Source organism: Mytilus edulis, chromosome 1 (genome assembly GCF_963676685.1).
Source record: "Mytilus edulis chromosome 1, xbMytEdul2.2, whole genome shotgun sequence".
Classification (NCBI taxonomy): Eukaryota; Metazoa; Mollusca; class Bivalvia; order Mytilida; family Mytilidae; genus Mytilus; species Mytilus edulis.
This window is the reverse complement of record NC_092344.1, coordinates 42,171,066-42,190,858: the sequence shown is the minus strand read 5'-3', so window position 1 is coordinate 42,190,858 and position 19,793 is coordinate 42,171,066. Positions and strand designations below refer to the sequence as shown.

General features: G+C 31.2%; 1 protein-coding gene and 1 long non-coding RNA gene across 2 annotated transcripts in view; one reads left to right on the top strand and one right to left on the bottom strand.

Moving 5' to 3' along the window:
- Window positions 1–19,793, top strand: part of LOC139482742 (E3 ubiquitin-protein ligase rnf213-alpha-like) — a 305,645-nt gene that overhangs the window by 193,446 nt on the left and 92,406 nt on the right. Inside the window, exons 45-50 of the mRNA XM_071266815.1 lie at window positions 22–159; window positions 720–888; window positions 1,956–2,032; window positions 2,285–2,417; window positions 3,467–3,574; window positions 8,905–8,990. Of these exons, the coding sequence (XP_071122916.1) occupies window positions 22–159; window positions 720–888; window positions 1,956–2,032; window positions 2,285–2,417; window positions 3,467–3,574; window positions 8,905–8,990 (711 nt within the window). The remainder of the gene's footprint in view (window positions 1–21; window positions 160–719; window positions 889–1,955; window positions 2,033–2,284; window positions 2,418–3,466; window positions 3,575–8,904; window positions 8,991–19,793) is intronic.
- On the bottom strand, window positions 16,503–18,054 carry LOC139519456 (uncharacterized). The gene is made up of 2 exons (XR_011663595.1): window positions 17,957–18,054; window positions 16,503–16,649 (listed from the first exon to the last, which is right to left on the bottom strand). It is a non-coding gene; the product is annotated as an uncharacterized lncRNA (long non-coding RNA).

The window sequence follows — 19,793 nt, the reverse complement described above, 5'->3', positions numbered from 1 at the left end:
ATTACTATTCCTTTTTTTCAGCAAAATTTGTTCCACTGATGAATTTGTACAGGACATGATACATCCTATGATAGAACCTTTAGCACTGTCCTATCTTGAAGTATTTGATAAGGCAGCAACAGCTAAGAGAGAATTCTATGGATTAAGAGACTTTTACAGGTATGAACTTTTATTATGTTTGTAGGGATTTGTACATTTATAATACTGTATATTGGTATATAACCAAGGATCTGGAAATTTTTTAACCTAATTTCGTTTGTTTTGAGATAACTTAAAAGTTGGTGACCTTTTTTCAAACAAAGATTATCAAAATTATATTACTGAGTATGCTCATACAGTCATATGACATATGATACTCATAGCATCAACGAACTTGTTTAACTGTTGCATCGCATTTACTTCATAAATTTGTCTACCATTTTCCTCAAACTCAAAACAATAACTTTCTCAGACATCTCTACTGAGTAACGTTTCTTTATATTTTGAAGATAAAAATTAAATCCGGATGTTTTGCGACAATACTAAAACGAGCAATTCCAGACTCATTTCCGGGATTAGTTTTGTTTATCAAATTCACAGGAAATCATTGGCTTTTTAATTTTTTGACCTTTTTAGAATATATAAATTTTTTTGACATCCAGATGATCTTCATACAATTCCAAGCATATTGTGTAATATATATATATTAGACCTGTTTTTGTAGTGTTTATTTTTTTCAGCTTGCTAAAGATGTTGTATGGATTTATATCAATATCTAGAAGGAAACCAACATGGTATCAATTAAAACATTGCATTTTAAGAAATTTTGGTGGACTACCAGAAGAAATTGTCTTACCAGTGGATATATTTTCCAGAAATTTAGCACATTTAGTGATTACCAATGCAGAGGTAAGCCTGAATCAAACGCAAATAATGCAAATATTAAGATAACAGAATCAATGTAGGTCTTAACTTTTTAAATTAAAATGGTCTAGCTTATTGTTCTGTATATGTGTGTAAGATACACTATTTTATCCTGATTTAGAGTAATTTCTCACAATTTTAGTGGCTGATATTGTCCTAATAAAATTCAGTACTATTTTTTATTACCTCAATTGAAATTATCTCCCTTATACCATTGACCTAATAAAAAAATATATATAAAATTTGAGTTGCTTTATAGTCTTAATATTTTTAATTTTTGTCAGTTTTAGATTAAATATTTAAAATATATTTGGTTGATATTGTTCTAATATTGAATTTGAATATAATAATATGTAATACAACAAAATCAGGATAAATTTGTTACACAGTGTTCAATACGGAATTTAACGGGTCAATAAAATTCATATCAGGGTTGGCTTATTTGCCTCATCCGATATGAATTTTATTGACCCGATAAATTCTCGTATTAGGACAATTGCACACTGTGTAACTAATAGTATGCAGCACATTTCTGTATCAAGTACAATGTGTCTACACTCTTGATTTGACAAAAATATATGTAGCTGCCATGCTGCAGTCATATCAGGCAGTGGCTGGCATAAACCTTTATGTTATGATAATTTAGTTTTAAGTGCTATTAATTTGTAACTTATGAATATTTAGTACTATGGTTAACTGTTTTGTCTTGCCAAGACAAAGTAGAAATAGCGACACTTAGGGGAGCTGTTCATGAAAACCTCAAGAATGTGTTAGTTTGTGTTTAATTCAGTTTAAAGGGAACCACTTATGATAGGTCAAGGATATGTAGTATGCAGTTGTATAAGAATTTAGAGATCTCATTTCCATGGAGGTTATTTGACCCTCTAGTCATGGATCAATGACTGTGAAGGCTTTGCATAGAATACTTGTTAAAAATCTTTCAGATTTAATTTCAACATTTGCACCATATTATCAAATTGCAGAAAGGCAAGGTGTTTCACTGTGTCAACAGTTAATTATTATTGGTCATAGATACTTAAATGTATTTTTAGAAAACAGAATTTGATCCTCAATGTTCTCCAACTGGAATGATTCAAGCATGCCTGCAAGGAAGTAGTCAGTCAGAAAGGTATGTCATTAATTATGATGGTGAACAAATTACATCATTTGTATGAAATTATTGTACTAATTTTCAAGGTTTTAGATTATTAACAGGCTTGTCTTAAAACATACAAGGTAAATACGCTTGAAGTGTCATACATTAGAGTGCATCGATGTCAATCCTACTAACTGTCCTCTTTAAGTTCAACAATTCATTATAAGGTTACCTTCAAAGTATAGAGACTCCAATTTGTCCTCAATTTCATGGTGTTTTTTTCAGTGAAACCAGATATCTTCTACTACTAACAGAAAACTATGGAGCTTTAACCATTCTTCAACAGAAAATATTCTCAATGGACAATGCTGAGGTAGTATTTGGCAGTAGCTTTCCAAGTGACCAGGAATATACACAAGTAATTTTATTTATGTTTGTTTGTTGGGTGTATAATGCTGCTTTCTGTAACAGTGGATATATCATGGTGGTTGAGAAGTTGGAGTACGTGGAGAAAACCATCAATTTTTGGCAGGAGCATAATACTTGAAAAAAAATCATTGATCTGAGATCAAGCATGAATATCTAAAAGAGATTTTTAAGATTTTATGATTAAATTTCTGTGATAAATAATGCTTGATAATTCTTCTGTTATAAAACCAGTAGGTTAATTCATTAAAATTGACATGTTGTTTTGGACACAAAAAATTAAAGATAAAAGAGCTAGTATCAAGGTTTTGTAAGGGTTTGATATTTAGTGTTTGAAGCAAGAGATCTAGGATTTCAGTCATGATGGAATTAAGAAATAATTCTTTCATGCCATGCTCTATGCTCATTTTAACATGGGCAGGCATTATATTTGTTAATATCTTAATACTGAGCGTTAGCGAGGTATTAAATGTTTACAAATATAATGCCTACCCATGTTAAAATGAGCATAGAGCATGGCATGATAGAATTATTTCGATTCTAATAGGAATATTTTGAGCTTTTGTACTTCGAAGCGGACCTATATTAGACGCTCGAAATTACGCCATTTTGATTTGATGAACAAAAAAGTCATAGAAAAATCAACAGTTTATCAAAAAAAAGGACAGACACATTTAAAATTACTAGCAAGCAACACAAAAAAAATGTCCATTTTGATCTCTGGCGTTGTTCAAAATTCATCTGACGTTGCAATTTCAATCGTGACGTCAATCACGTGCAGCCCATGTTCTATTCGAATTAGAACATGGCTTTGTAACCAAAGCTAAAGAAGAACGTCATATTAGAATGATGCATTTAAAATATTTTCTTATAGCAATTTTTGGTTATTTTCTATTCTTTAAAAAAAAGATCAACATTGTGGTTGATATGATTACTATGTTCTCTATCCTTTTATTTGCATATGGGATGTTTTAAAAGGTGACTCTAATCATAATTTATTATTATAAGATATTTAATGCGTTAAAATATTAAACTTTTCAGGTTTGCAGAAACATTAACAGAATCAAAGTGTGCATGGAAACAGGAACCACAGTTATCCTACTTAATTTAGAAAACCTCTATGAAAGCTTATATGATGCTCTTAATCAGGCAAGTTTTAGGAAATAGTTAGTACGATAGTTTGAATAATTTTATTCAACTCAAAGAAGGAAGTATGGCCCTTAAAATTCTGAAAAATAAAGTCTTCAAGTATATTAAAAATTTGAATGAGAGATTTAAAAAGTATTTTGATTTAAGGGCATATCCAACAGTTTCAGGGGAGGTAATAACAAACGTAACCGTCGTCTATTGTTTCCCGTAATTTCACGGTGTTTCAACGACGTCATAATCACCGTCTGCAAAGGTCGGTTTCTTTCCTCAAAGGAAAGGGCACGGCAGGAATCGGCAGAAAACTCATACAGAATATTAACAGAACTAGAACTCAAAACTCAAAAGATGTCTTTGTCCTCTTGGTCGGTCTATTACAAAAGAACTGCAATTATCTTGATCAGTACTAGAACATAGTTTCCGTTTTATTAAAATTATCTTCAATACAGTAGAAAACAACGAGAGCAAATGCGTAATGATTTATTATTGCAGTAGAATGCAAAACAAATTGTAATTAGTTAATTCTTTACCAAACTTTTCCAAGATTTTGTCATTCAGGATAGAAAACTCAAAGTTTGGTTTTACTTGAGACAGATGAAAAAAAAATGGTTTCTTGAGAAAAATAAAATACGGCGTAAACTAACATTTATCATGCATCTAGCTTTGCGTTGAAGTGCTTATATATATACAGTAGCTCTTTAAATGAATATGACCTTTAACCGGTAAACAATGTAAAAAAAAAAGATGACACAGTAATAAAAAAAATATTGAAATAGGAAAATATTGTAATATATACACTGATATACTACAAGTAGAAAATATCTGACGATGTTGGTGTTTACTCTAGTGTTTACTTATGTATGAGGAAACAAATATAATTTAACACAAAAAAAACGGTGTAGGTCGTGACTAATTAGACACGCCCTCTTAAGTCAGCGGGTCCACAACAGGATAGGAAAAAAGCCATCGAAATACCATAATTCACAAAATGGGGGGGGGTGTGGTATAGCTTAACTCAAGATTTTGATCATTATTCAACTTTATCTAGTACGGCATACGTTTTACCGCTAACAAACTCTTTATATCTTTAATGTATTAATTATTTACTTCAGATCTACTTTCGCCTCGTCGTAAATATGCATGATATATTTGCCACTGGAGCACGGGAGCAATCAATTCATCAGTTTCATATAGTGATGCATTATCATTAGTTCTCAACTGCTAATTGTCTCTAACAGTTTTCAGTTTTGGTATTTTATTTTTATTTTATATTTTATTTCTAAACGAAAATTTCAGAATTTCTTTCAGCATCTTTCTCTTTGAATTCATTTGTTTGATTAATCAATAATAATATAGTATAAAAAAGAAGATGTGGTATGATTGCCAATGAGACAACTATCCACAAAAGACCAAAATGACACAGACATTAACAACTATAGCATGTATAGGTCACCGTACGGCGTTCAACAATGAGCAAAGCCCATACCGCATAGTCAGCTATAATAGGCCCCGATAAGACAATGTTAAACAATTCAAACGAGAAAACTAACGGCCTTATTTATGTAAAAAAATGAACGAAAAACAAATATGTAACACATAAACAAACGACAACCACTGAATTACAGGCTACATCAGTGGTTACATTGTATGCAGCCAAACTATGTAGAGGCCAGTAGAACAGATATATCGAAGCGTAAAACCACAGCAGTCAGGCTTGTTTAGGTGGAAAAATTACTGTGTCAATTTCATATACTTATATATTGTAAATATGTCATAAAAGCAAAAACAAACGAAAAAATGGCCACAATTTATATTAACATTCAACTTTTTTCGGCCGTTTCGTTTATTCTCAAGTCAATGTCTTACTGATCTGTTTTGTTAATCAATTTTTTTTTCATCTACAACTGCAAAAGGCGCAACAGATGTGTTAAAATCAGTCATGCGACATTTTAAAATTCATGTGACCTTTGTTGTTGTTTAGGGATTTTATTCGAAGTTCGTGTATCCCTTCAACCATTTATTTAGATGGTATTTTAACGTATAGATAGCGCGGAACTCTCCTTACTATATGCATTGGATATTTCGACTAAACGAGGCTGCAAATTTATACATCCAAGCAGCTAAACGGCCGCACCCAATTTTAGAAAAGATATACACGTAACTGTCGGACGGGAGCAGTCCAGATATGTGAATATTTCTATACCCAATCAATCCTTTTTTTTATGAAAAAGATTTTAAAGGTATACATTAATACAACAGCAACCCAACGAAACATATAATTCAAAACACTAAGAGTCAACATACAGATTTTTGTTATAGCTAGAAGCCTATAAAGAAAAAAAAACAAAACTGCAACATGAATATATAATACGGAGTCGGTGAGATTTTAGACAAGTGTTTGGTTGCAAAATTTCACGTGCTCTTTATTGATTTCGATATTGTGAAATTATAGACAGTGTAATATAAATCAGTGTAAGAAGATCACTTCTTTGCAAAGTAACGGTAAACTAAAAAATGATTATGGATGACGGACATCAAGTGGCATATTAAATGAATAATCAGAACAAAAACATCAGTCAAATGTAAATATAATATGAAAATTAACCCTGCTTTGTACTATAGACCGACACACAGAAACTGATTTCTAACATGTAATAGGTTTGTTTTAAAAGAGGGATGAAATATACCAGAACCGGGGACTATTTTAATAGTTTGTAATTTCATGGTTTGCATGTTTCACACCCGGGTTTCACAATTTTGACGAACACAATAGTAAAGCTAACTGAATTATTATCTCGTACAGATACTGGTTCATTATAAATAAGAAGATGCGATATGAGTGCTATCGAGACAACTATCCAACAAAGTCACAGTGTAAAAATACATTTGTCTGCCACACCATCACACTGCCTTTGAAAAATTAGTGGGGAAATATAACGTTACGTCCCGAAACGTCTTAATTTTTGGCGCAATTTGTGAGGCTTACGGAAGGGATTGAGTAAACAATATTATATTACTCGATTTTTCTCAAAAACGATTATGGTGACAATTATTTTTCAAAACGTTATGACGTTCCATTTTTTTCAAAGAATAACATATCTTACCTTGGTCAAATCGACACCGTTAGAAATATTTAAAAAAAATCTAAAATGTGCATTTCAAATGTTCATTTATTGCCGTTTTTGGGGGTAACCATAACATTTTTTGCTTTATTTGAGTAAGAATTAATTCTTCAAATGGTAAAGTTAGATTTTTCTAACCATCCTGAACTATTTTGCTTCTATTTGAGCCCCATTATATAAGTATATGTTGATTAAAAAGTCATATTTATTTTTTTTAAATAAAAAACGTTTGTTTCTCCAAAGTTGCAAAAATGTTCAATTTTCAACAGAATTTTTTGCAAAAAACGAAATCGACAACATATATTTTTTTTGGTAAAATTTGATTCTCTGTCAATAGAAGAATGAAATTTCTTAAAGGGAAAAAATTCTCATCGTCAGAAATAAACTGTTGGATATGCCCTTAAGAGTTCAAGAGACAAAATGTGAAGTAACTAAACTTTTTTTTAAATGAAGTTTACACTTAACTCTTGTGCATACAGGAGTTTTGTTATATAAAATTGTTAAGGACACCATTGATATATAGTTTGCTGATGAATTTTAATTGTGCATTTTATTCTTCGATCAGAATGTAAAAGTCAAACTATTTAAACCATGTTTCAATGGGTTTCAAAATTTCTGCAATTCAATATAAAGCAGAATATTAGTTTTGAATATATCATACTTCAGTGACATTGGAAGTTTTATATGAGTCCTTATGACATTTTGCTCTTATGAAATGTACTAGTGCTAGACCATTAATTAATATGTTGTATGCTGTTGCATAAGCATTTGTATATTAAGTTTTGAATAAAAACTATAAGGTTTTTGATCTCATTTGGTCTTGTATTATATTAGTGACTTTATAGATTTTACATTGTTATAATATTGGATTTGATTTTTCCTGAAAATGTACCTTAATCCAATCAATCAATTATATCTGTCATACTGATTTCATTAGTATTCACTACATATATTGATGCTTGCTTAAATGTAGTATGTCAGTATCTCCTTACTTCATCACATTTGGAATTTTCAAAATTTTTACATTCTTTAGATCTGTGCACCCCACTTGGTAATATACAACAAACAACAAACAAACAAATATTTTATTTGCCAATCACGGCGCCCAGAATGAGCAGAATAATTATAATATAATTTTCAAACATAATGTAGAGTAAATTCAAAATAGGTTAAACAAAGTACATAATATGATTGATTTTGATTTGGTTGATTGATATAATATTAAAGAAAATGAAGTAGGCAATTTGTAAATAATAAACATATATACATTGTAATACAATATGACCAATAGTCTGTTATTCTGGTCCCTTTATTGGACAGCACACCTCGTAGTAAATACTAATAATTTATCAAATGTAAAAGAAATAACTTATGTAAATGCATATTTGATCATACATAATTTTATATAGAGAAATCTAATTTAATATTGTATTTCTGTTTATATTTAAAACCACTAAAAACTGACAAATTATTATCAAAATGTTTTTATCTTCATTTCCCATTAGCCAAATAAAAAGAGATTTGTTATCAAGTTTTGAAATATTTTTATTTTTACTATATATTTTGCTTAGAAAGGGATTTCTAACATTATCCAGAGTTTTACATGTTAGAAGAAAATGCATCTCATCTTCTATTTCCTCATTACAGAGTTTGCATATTCTATTTTCTAGTTTAATATTAAAATAACGACCTTTTTCTATTTCAAGTTTGTGAGCTCCAATTCTAAATCTTGTTAAAACACATCTTTGAATATATGGTAATTTCAATAAGTAAGGCTCAAAATTAAAATTTGGTTTAAATAATCGATAAGTTGTAAGTTTATTTCCAGAGGTTTTATTTTGTCTTTTATCATTAAATAATTCTTTCTTCCATATGCTGCAATACTTTAAATATAATTTCTTTTTCACCATGTTTCTAATGTTTATTTTAGATGAAAGCACCTGATACTCTTTTAAATCAAGTAATTTTAAGATAGCATCAATACTACTAGCCCAACAATTCTTCCCAGCTTTAGATAATGTATTTGAGAGAGAGTATGCATTTGTTAATAAAATATTATTTTTAATATGAATTCTTTTCCAATATTTAATCATGTTTGTTAAAATATCTATCATTAGAGGATAACGACCTAATTCGCCAAATATGATATATATTTTTATTGCAAATTGTAGAATATTTTCTCATTGAATATTATCTTTTTTGTTTTTTTAGTATTACATTGAATTTTGTGGTGAAAGATTTGTTGATCTTGGACTTGGAACCCACAGAGTAAAATGCAGAGTGCACAAGGACTTCAGGTAAAAAAAATATGTATCTACAAGGTATTAAGTCTTGTGTAAATTCTAATTCTCCTTAGAATATTGGGTGTGATGTTCAACCTGTTTTTGTCTTGCCTTGAGGGAGTCAAAAAGTGAAACATAGGTATGCTGTTCATACCTGTCAACCTCTGAAAATGAAAAGTCAGGTCATGACCTGCATTGAGAAAAAAAATCTCAGGTCATAACGCGTACGACATTTTGCGGGCTCAATTGAAGAACAAAAATATGTTTATATATAATTTATATAGTCAATATGTATATGAAACAGTTAGAACATGTATACAAGTTTATTTCAGACTATTGTTATATTCCATAGTAGCAGACTTGGCATTCTTTAAAAGAACTGCACTTGGTTTCAGTTCATAGCAATGCAAATGTGTATTCATTTTACAAGAAAGAAGAGCACACAGTGTATCCTTATTAAGATCAGCCCTAAACTCTGTAGCTATTTTCTTTACTAAAGAAAATGCCCTCTCACTGTCTGCCTAGCTGTTTGGCAAAACCAGTAATGTTTTAGCAAGTTTTGACAAAACAAAAAATCTTGGCTTGTTTTCAACTACCACTTTGTTATTTTCAACTGAAAGGGCCCTCTTTACTATTTGGGTGGTTTTAGTTTTTTCACAGGAATAACCTGAAGCTATTTCACTGTCAGAGAACATTAATTTACACGGTACGTAGCTCAGGTAAACAGTCCTACATTTTGACTTTTGGTTACATTGAAAAAGACCGATAAAACCGAAGGTCGTATTACTTCTAAATACCGGAAACAATTCTGGTCAGAAATCCGGGTGAAACGGGTAATGTTAGAAATTCCCGGGACCCGCCGGGTAAAGAAAACTCCCGGGTGAGAGGTAAAAATAACGGGTGTCACCCGCAAAAAACGGGTGAGTTGACAGGTATGGCTGTTTCTGGCGGCGGCAGCGATGGCGTGAACAATGTATTAGTTTGTGATTAGGTCTAGTTTATGGTGAACCACAAGTGGTAGGTCAATCATATTTGGTATGCAGTTGTATAAGCATTGGCACATCTCATTTCCATGGAGATTATTTGGCCCTGCCCCTTCAGTCATGGTCTATTGACTTTGAAACTTTTGCTTATTTAACATGTATTAGTAAGTGATTAGGTCAGATTATGTGGAACCACAAGTGGTAGGTCAATGATATTTGGTATGCAGTTGTATAAGCATTGGCACATCTCATTTCCATGGAGATAATTTGGCTCCACCCCCTTAGTCATGGTCTATTGACTTTGAAAATCTTTCTAAGTTATCAGTCTTAGTTTGTGATTAGGTCATTTCAAGGGGAACCATTAGTGGAAGGCCAATGTTAATTAGTATTCAGTTGTATATTATAATTAAATGCGGTTCCTTCAACCAACATACATAATAAATCTCAAGACTTGACATCGTTTTATTTAATTTCATTTATATGAAAGTTTGTTGCCTATAATTAAGATAATAACTAACAGTGTGTCGGGATTTTATGCTTATACTATTAAAGCATGGGTCCCTTTTCAAAAGTCTCCCAACTATTTCCTTGATTTAGCAAGGTATTCTTTGATATTTTTGTTATGTTTATACGCTATGATAGGCACCTGGGTGAAGATTTCACTGCATTGTTTGTCTTTTTGCAGATTGCTCCAATGTTTTCTTATAACTTTACTAAGGTTTTTTACCATTGGATTATATTTAGTAATGAAAGTGAGTGGAACATTCTTTGTCCTATCGGCCTTGAATAAAGGTGTTTTTCTGTTTGTGGTATTTTTAACGTTTCTAATAACATTCTCTGTTTTATTTTTACAGTATCCTCTTTCAACTAACTTATCTTGTAAGTTAGATAAATGTCTATCTAATTCAATGATGTCACTATTATTTCTAATATGACGTATAGATTCACACACTGTAATACTTGTGAATGTGTGTTTCGGATGTGCACTAGTGATTGGTAAATATTGATACGTTTCAGTTTTTTTAATATGTGATTTAACATCAAGGATGTTATTATTATGGAATCTTTCACCTTTGTACACTTCGGTATCTAAATAGGTCATACTAGATCTAGACACCTCAATTTTGTTCGCAATGTTAAAGAAATCTTCAACCTGTTTTAATGTGCCTCTGAAGACCATAAAACCGTCAACTCTGTATTGACAGTGTAATTTGATGTTTTCTCTCCATTAGAACTTATCCAAGATATTTATTAATAGTACAGACAGATGTAAAACTGTGCATATCGGAGAAAATATACCACCCATAGGTGCTCCTATAATTTGTTTGTATTAAATTGTCCATTGAATTCAAATTCATTGTTGCTTAGTATTAATTTAACAAATGTCTCTAAATCTTTTTTGTTGGGAATTTTTAAAGTATATTCTTGTGTGTCAATTGATTCTAATGCATTGGTAACTGTTTCTTCTAAGTTATCATGCAATGTTCATATTTGTGTACATTGACGCTACATCATAGGCAATAAGAATGCAATCTTTCTTGACCTCATGTGACTCTACTTTATTAATGAAGTCTTTTGTATCTTGAATGTAAAAGTTATGCCTCTTCAATAATGGTTTTAAAATAAGATCCAGTAATCTCCCAATGCGTCTTGTGGGAGAGTTACACTTATTGATGATTGGTCTGTAAGGAATGTTTATGTTTCCAACTCTTTGACCATCTCGAAACGCCTCATTAATTATTTCTAGATTGATTTTATGTATTTTTGGAAGAAGGTACATCTGTCCATGTTTTGATTCGTTATTATTCTTCAAGAAATTATAAGTTTGTGAATCTATTTCTTTTTTCCTATATAGATTTTCAACAATATGTTTTATAGATTTGACAACAACGTTAATAGTTGGTTCATTTATTTTCAAGTAATGATTACTGACTTGTTCCTGCTTTGATGTAATCGATCTTATTTACAATCACTGTTGTGTTATTTTTATCGGCTTTAGATATATAAATGCTATCATTATGTTTAAGTTCTATTAGAGCTTTGCGTTCTAATTTTGACAAATTGTCTCTAAACTGTTTAACCTCCAGTTTTGATATATCTAGTTTTGTGTCAATTAAGTAATTTTTTAGGGCAACATTTCCCCTGGGTGGTATATGCCCCGATTGCAAATATAATGGATGAATATGTTTGTTGTTGTTTTTTCCTGAGTAATGGAATTTACATCTCATTTTTCTAGTTAGCTCGTTAAAGTCCATTAATATTTATTTTCGTATATTATTACGTTTTGGATTAGGAATAAAGGAGAAGGTCCAGTAAGACCCCTTTTTGGCAACAAAATATAGCAGTTTTACAAAATTGTTAAAATGTAAACTTTTTGTTATTTATTGGACAGAAGAATGCTTCTGCTACATAAATATGGGCTGTTTTTGACAATACCATGCACATATATCGGGTAGTTGCACCTTTAAGTCATGCTAAATTACTGAAATCTTCACAATTCTAGCAATTTAGTTAAATTTCAGACGATTTCCGTGTAAAACGAAAGTGGCCCCATTCGTGTTCATCCTTAATATTGAAATGCAAGCTGTATTTGGTGATAATACATAACATATATAAAGGTTGAGGATGAACACGGATGCGGCCACCTTCATTTTTGACAAAAACCATCTGAAAAGTGACATTTTTCGGCATATTTGGTAGATTTTTCATATTTGAGCTTGAATCAGATCCTTTTTAATGACTAAATCAGTTAAAATCTTTCACATAAACTAATCGAATCAAATGAAATAGACACTTAAGTTTTTAAAAAGTGGTCAAAATCTTTCGTCAGATGAACCTGAAATTTGAGGCCAAAATCGGTCCTTACCGGACATACTCCTTTCATTCCCTTTCCTAATAGGAGGATTTCATTATTCGTCAATGACTTTGTTTACAAGTTCAGAACGAATTTTCTACAAGACTCAGCTGGAGTCGCTTTTTTGTTTTTTATTCAGGATCTTAATTAGTCCCGTTTTCTGCATTTTTTCTTTTTATCAGATTTTTTAAATGATCTGTTCCCCATGTTCTCACCAAGAAAATGACCAGACAGATTTAGGGAGGAGTTACCTGTAATGTACATGCGCAAAAGATTACACCTTACTAATAGAAAAAGGAGAACACACCTAGTAGCTAAATGATTTAATAAATCCAAGATAGTATAAGAAAATGTCCCATAATGATAAAAAAATATATACACAAAAAGATATTAAAGTCTGGGTTAAAAAACAGTAAAGCTTGCATTAAATGTTCACTTAAACTAAGTATAAATGTATGTGTCTCGCTCACGTAGAATTCTATAGACTAATCCCAAGTACATAACAAGAAGACAGATAAGAACTTGATCTAAAAGCTGGTAAATTAATCCCACTATCGGAATAATAGTAAACTTAAAATTTCCTTTTGAATTTGTCCTTGGGTTTGTATCCACTTTGTGCTAGTTTTCTTATAATTGTTTCTTTGTAGCGTCTGAGCTTCTCTTTATACTCCTCAATCAGCTCCTCGACAATCTTAAAAAATTCTCGGTGCTCTGTGTGACGTACTGCCTTCACTAATTCCTCGTCTAATTCTTGCATCTTTGAGTCCAGCTCTTTTGACACTTCTAAAATTTGTTTTGCAATCATTCCGAGAGTTTGGATAATACCCAGCAGGCACACGACATTAATTAAAAATTGAATCAATGTTTATTTTTTATGTTGAATCAATGTTGAATTATTATTAGATTTTGCAAATTTGTATCAACGTTGAAAGTCTATGTTGAATCAATGTTGATGTTCAACTTTGAATCAATATAGAATAATGGTTGCTTCAACTAATAGCTTAATTTGAATTCAGGTTGAATTCTGGGTGAATACAATATTCAACACAGAACAAAATTGGTTATTTGCTGTGTTCAACTGTGTTTCAGGTGTAACACCACTAATTCAGGCCCGGCCAGAAAGCACATACCAGAAAGTAGTACATATTTAACACAAAATAGTTCCTACGCATGGACATAACTTTCAATATATTTAGAATATTTTATTAATTTTGGTATCAAATGAAAGCTGCATGACTGGTGATCATTGCAGAACAATTTTTGACTGATAAATTTGAATAATAAAAAAATGGCATGAAATTTAAAAAGGAGGGTACATTTTGCCTTTTTGTCAGATCGGAAGTACCTGTTTTGGTACATCCGAAGTTCCGGGAACCAGTTCTTTCTTATATGCAATGTAAGGTATGTTGATTTTTTTAGTACAGGACACCAGAAGGTGTTGCTTTGACATGCAATGATTGTCACTTGATTTGAACTTAAGATAAAAGAGCTGTGACCACTCGAAATTGAGGAATTTAACATAGAAAGCAATGGGGCCATTAATTAGTGGTGTACTTCCTATTACAGAGAATCACCAGAAATCCAATTTTTAGAAGTTGTACCTATTCCAATGAAAATAAGTCCAATTTGATGTTAGTAATCATGTTTAATCATCTTTTTTGGTCAACCGTCCTGCTTATGGGAAATTTAAGCTCTTAAATTGGCATACTCTAGTATGTTAGCCTTTAATGGTCATACAGCATGCATGCAGTTAAGACTTGACTCCAAGTTCTTATTTTTGCATTTTTTCTGATTGAAATCAATAAAACAAGTATTTTATGACTTGTATATGGAACAAAATAGCTCTTGGTCAAAATAATCTTATGATTTTTCAAGTTTTTTTGTTTTTCTTATGGTAGCCTTTTACAATCAAGGCAAATGGTATATACTCATATAAGAATTCTAAAATCTCACTGTACATGCAATTTTGAACCAGTTTAGCAAGTTATCTAGCTGAGGGATATATAAATTGCTCTTATTAATCTATGTTTTACCACTGAATTATGGTATATACAAAAAAAAAGCCCTTTTCCAGTTTCAAGAAAAAAGGGGGGATAATTTCTCATTTATGTCTTAAGTTTAAACTGATATATTTTTATTTAATGAAGAACCTCTGATAAAAATATGACTATTAGTAAGCACAAAGCTTTCATAATAGAAATTAATAAATAAAACAATAATATTGAGAATAAAAAAGGTATATTGGCCAATGGTAATATCCATATGCAGTTTTCTTTGAATAACCCATATGTTACTACCAGTCCAATTTGAGCTTAAAATTAATAAAATAGTATTTGGACTAAAGCTTTATATGTTTTTTATTGCTTGAAATATATTATAGAATGAAATAAAGTAATGCTCAAGTCAATATAGCAAGTTTGGTTCTGTTATAGGTGTAACACCACTAATTCAGGCCCGGCCAGAAAGCACATACCAGAAAGTAGTACATATTTAACACAAAATAGTTCCTACGCATGGACATAACTTTCAATATATTTAGAATATTTTATTAATTTTGGTATCAAATGAAAGCTGCATGACTGGTGATCATTGCAGAACAATTTTTGACTGATAAATTTGAATAATAAAAAAATGGCATGAAATTTAAAAAGGAGGGTACATTTTGCCTTTTTGTCAGATCGGAAGTACCTGTTTTGGTACATCCGAAGTTCCGGGAACCAGTTCTTTCTTATATGCAATGTAAGGTATGTTGATTTTTTTAGTACAGGACACCAGAAGGTGTTGCTTTGACATGCAATGATTGTCACTTGATTTGAACTTAAGATAAAAGAGCTGTGACCACTCGAAATTGAGGAATTTAACATAGAAAGCAATGGGGCCATTAATTAGTGGTGTACTTCCTTCAACCTAAAACTTAAGTTTCATTTTGCCTGTATTTTCTGTGTCTTGCAGTCCATAATTTCATACTTTAGCAATATGTCCAAGGCACTTATCATGCTAAATGCCATAGAAACATTCTGCCATGGAAACTTGATCTAATAACTGCTCCATCAGACCCAAGTATAAAAATAATCTAAAAAAAAATGTTTAACTTTAAATAAAGTCATTGTCTGGTTATTTTTCGACATGGTGTGGGCTTTTTCTCATTGTTGAAGACGGGTGACCCAAAGATTTAGAAATAATGTTCTTTAGTTGATGGTTGTTTTGTTAACAATAGGTACAACAATTTAGAGTTTTTGAGTGCACAAAACTTTGAGTAGATGCCATTGACCATCGTAAACGGTAACTATTTTTAACAATAAAACTGATGCAAATATGATGATAAAAATGTGATGAGAACATGGCTTGACCATGATAATGTCAACAACTAATCAACTGAATAACAAATTTGTATGTTAAGGACTTTCCTAGGAACCATTTTTTAACCAACAAGATATTTTTAAACATTCAACTATATGCATATATAACAACACAAATTATCATCCAAGATAATAGAAAAAATCAGCCAAAAAATAATTTCCAATATTGAACTATCCTAATTTTCGAAAGCACACAACCCTTAAAACACGTTTGCTTTGCCAAATGTCTATTTGAAATGTTTGAGTGATCAAAATGTAAAATAAAGTTTGCTGTTCATACCCCATGTATTCTAATGTCCAACTACTGATTATAAAAAAATATTCAATCCGATAAAATTAAAATAAATTTATTTATTAACAATGAAAACTTCCACTTCTTTCTTTTCAGACCGTGTCTTTTTGGAACCCATTTTAGAAAGTTTGTAGATTGTCAAACACGTGTTGTTCAGAGAGTCCATCTAGGTTTTCATGATGACATCTACAAAATCATAAAAAAAGTAATAACATTGTAAAATTTTATTCTGCTCAACACATTTAACTATTAATAACTTCATAATGATATTATAAGTATAAATCAAAAGCATAAGAACATGTGAAAACTAAATTACAGTTAAATTTCCTTCAAAGTCTTAAATACATTAAATTTTCTTTTCATATAGACCATAAGGTATAGTCTGCAAGAAAATCCTAAATACTGCATTTTAATTTGAACAAATTGAAGGTTTATCCACTAATGTCTTTTTCTATATTACTTGTGCTGCTGCATGGATATCTGTCTGATTGACATATACGAGGGTGGTTCTTACTTAACAGGAAAACACGTGAAATACAAATTGGGGTAAACAAAGCATGAGAAATAAAATTGTAAATATTAAGGAATAAAGTACTAGAAGTAATTAATCCGTCGTTCTTGGAGATCACACATTCATGAAAATGGACATGAAGACCCTGTGGTGACGTTGTCACCTTTTCGCGTCCACTAGTTGCATCTGATTTGGGATTTTGTTTTATTCATAACTTAATCGCAATTAATATCATGGAAACACATAATTTAAAACAATCTCCAGACTGACTTTGACTTTAGTCCCGGTTTACTTTTTTTTTTATCTTGAATGTGGGACAAGCACAGGAAATTAAGAATTCACATGAAACACAGAAAATGAATAGGGGGAAACAAAAATAACGCATGTTGAACCAAAAACAAGAAAACGAGAAAACTTCAAAACATGACAACATATGAAATACAAAGGCCAATCACAGGGGTTTGTTACAATCAGCCATTTTTACTATCCATACGAACCTGACTTTGTTCTTATTTCGTATAGATAGTTAACCCGGCAAATTGTAACAAACCCCTGTGGGCCAATATCGTAAATAACTCTTTACACCCATATCCCCTTCATATTTTATTAACTTGCCAAAATTCTACTCCAATTTTGACAGTAAAACATTAAAGGTCCAACTTGGTAAGTCATATAGCTTTTGACCTTTCCATCCCAATTTTGTAAACAAAGCCCCCCTTTTTATGAGATTTTGTGTATCTGAATTGATCGGGTAAATAACGATTAGAATTTCTTTTTACTTTTGAATCAATCATATGATGATTTCAAATAGTCAATGATAAAAATGTATGTGACATTGCAAGATATCTTGGGAATGAGAACATGCTAAACATCCCCCTTTTCTTCGTGTAAAATTTCAACTTTTCAGTACATTTTTCATAACAACATGCTCAAGTTTCTTAAATACAATACCGTAATCACAACAATTACTATAAATACTTACGATTAAAGTGTAAAAGCTGTATACAGGAAAGATATTGATAAAAACTCTGTAAATCTTTGTTGGCTTGTACTCTCGTCAGCGGATATTCAAACTTTGACACCAAAAACAACTGCACATGCGCAATTTGAATAATAGAAATGTTAAAAATGCCGCGAAAATTTAAATCCCTATTATAATAGATCTATCGGTTGTTTATATCACAGGTTGTCAACCATTGTTTCATGTACTGATGTATATGTCTTTCTCTTTGGATTGATTAAAAGAATAGAAAATGAAAAAAAGGAATGAATGAAAACAAGATAATTATTAAACATCAGCAGTAACGAGAAAAAGGGGGGACATATTTTAAGGGAAAGGGGTTATTCATAAATATCGATATATCATTTACTCAATGTTACTGTATGTATACAAGCTGGTTCTATTATTATGTTTTGGGTTGGATGAAGTTTTAGAATTTCTATTTTTTGGCAATGGGGTGCAAAGTTCATGATTAATTGAATGCTTACATATACACTGCGATTGTTTTATATATAATTATATAATCACCAGTCCACGACAATAAGGGATAAATCTATTAAATTTTTTTTGTGAATATCTTTGTAAATTTTAAAAAAATTGTGATGTGCCCGATACTTCTTTTTTGACAATTCTGTATCCACAACTACTGGGTTTTATATATTGGTTAGCCAACGTTGATTCAGTGTTGGTATTTCAACACAATGTTAATTCAACGTTGAAACAATGTACTAATTTCAACCTTGCATTGTCAACGTTGAATCAATGTTGAATATTTGTTGATCAATGTATAACCTAAAATCAACAAAGATTCAATGTTGATTCAACAAAGTGTGCCTGCAGGGTACCAGCTTTCGTAATTCCAAGTTTATTGAATGTATCTCGTCCTTCACAGCCTCCTTTGTTGGATGTTCTAACATCCTAGGGGTGAATGAAAGTTCAAGCCTCAAGTAAGGTGGAAGCTCATGGGCCCCTTTGTCTAAATTTAGTCCTTCTTGTATTGTATTAAAGTTATTTTCACATTACTCAGTCTTCTAAGTTCTTCAACTGTTTTAGCAATAGTTGGACTTTGCTCTACTGGTTTGTTTTCAGTGCTTTGTTCCTCGCTAAAGCTTGGTCGCACCATTTCCTGTTGTGCACTCTGTATGTCTTCGCTACCACTGTCATCAGTTTTTTTAGTTGCATCCTTTTTGCTAGATTTGTTAGAGAGTTTCAATTTGAACATTAACTTCTTCTGATTCATGAGACGTTTTGAAGTATTTGAAGCATTGGCACATCTCATTTCCATGGAGAATATTTGGCCTCGCCTCTCAGTCACAGTTTAATGACTTTGAAACTTATCTTAGTTTTCATGTATTCAGTTTGTGATTATAGATCAGTTTAAGAATAACTGCTAATGTTAAGTCAATGATATTTGGTATGCATATTTATTTGCATCTGCAAGTATTGTTTCCATGGGGATTATTTAGCACCACCCCCTCTTCATGGTTCATTGACTTTGAAACTTTTTCATAGTTCACTAGTTAATAATTGTATTTAGGTTTGGGAACGACTTATAATAAGTCAATGGTATTTGGTATGCAGTTGTATTAGCTTTGGCACATCTCATTTACATGGAGATTGTTTAGCCATGATACTCAGTCATGGTTCATTGACTTTGAATATTTGCATAACTTGTGTAAGATGTTGCATAATCAAAATTACGAAAAGGCAAGACATATCTCTGTGATAACAGTTTATTATATCCTACCTACAATATGCAGCCAATGTTTTCAAGTAGATGATTTTGATGGATTGTTCATCCATTTGTTTATCCATCTGG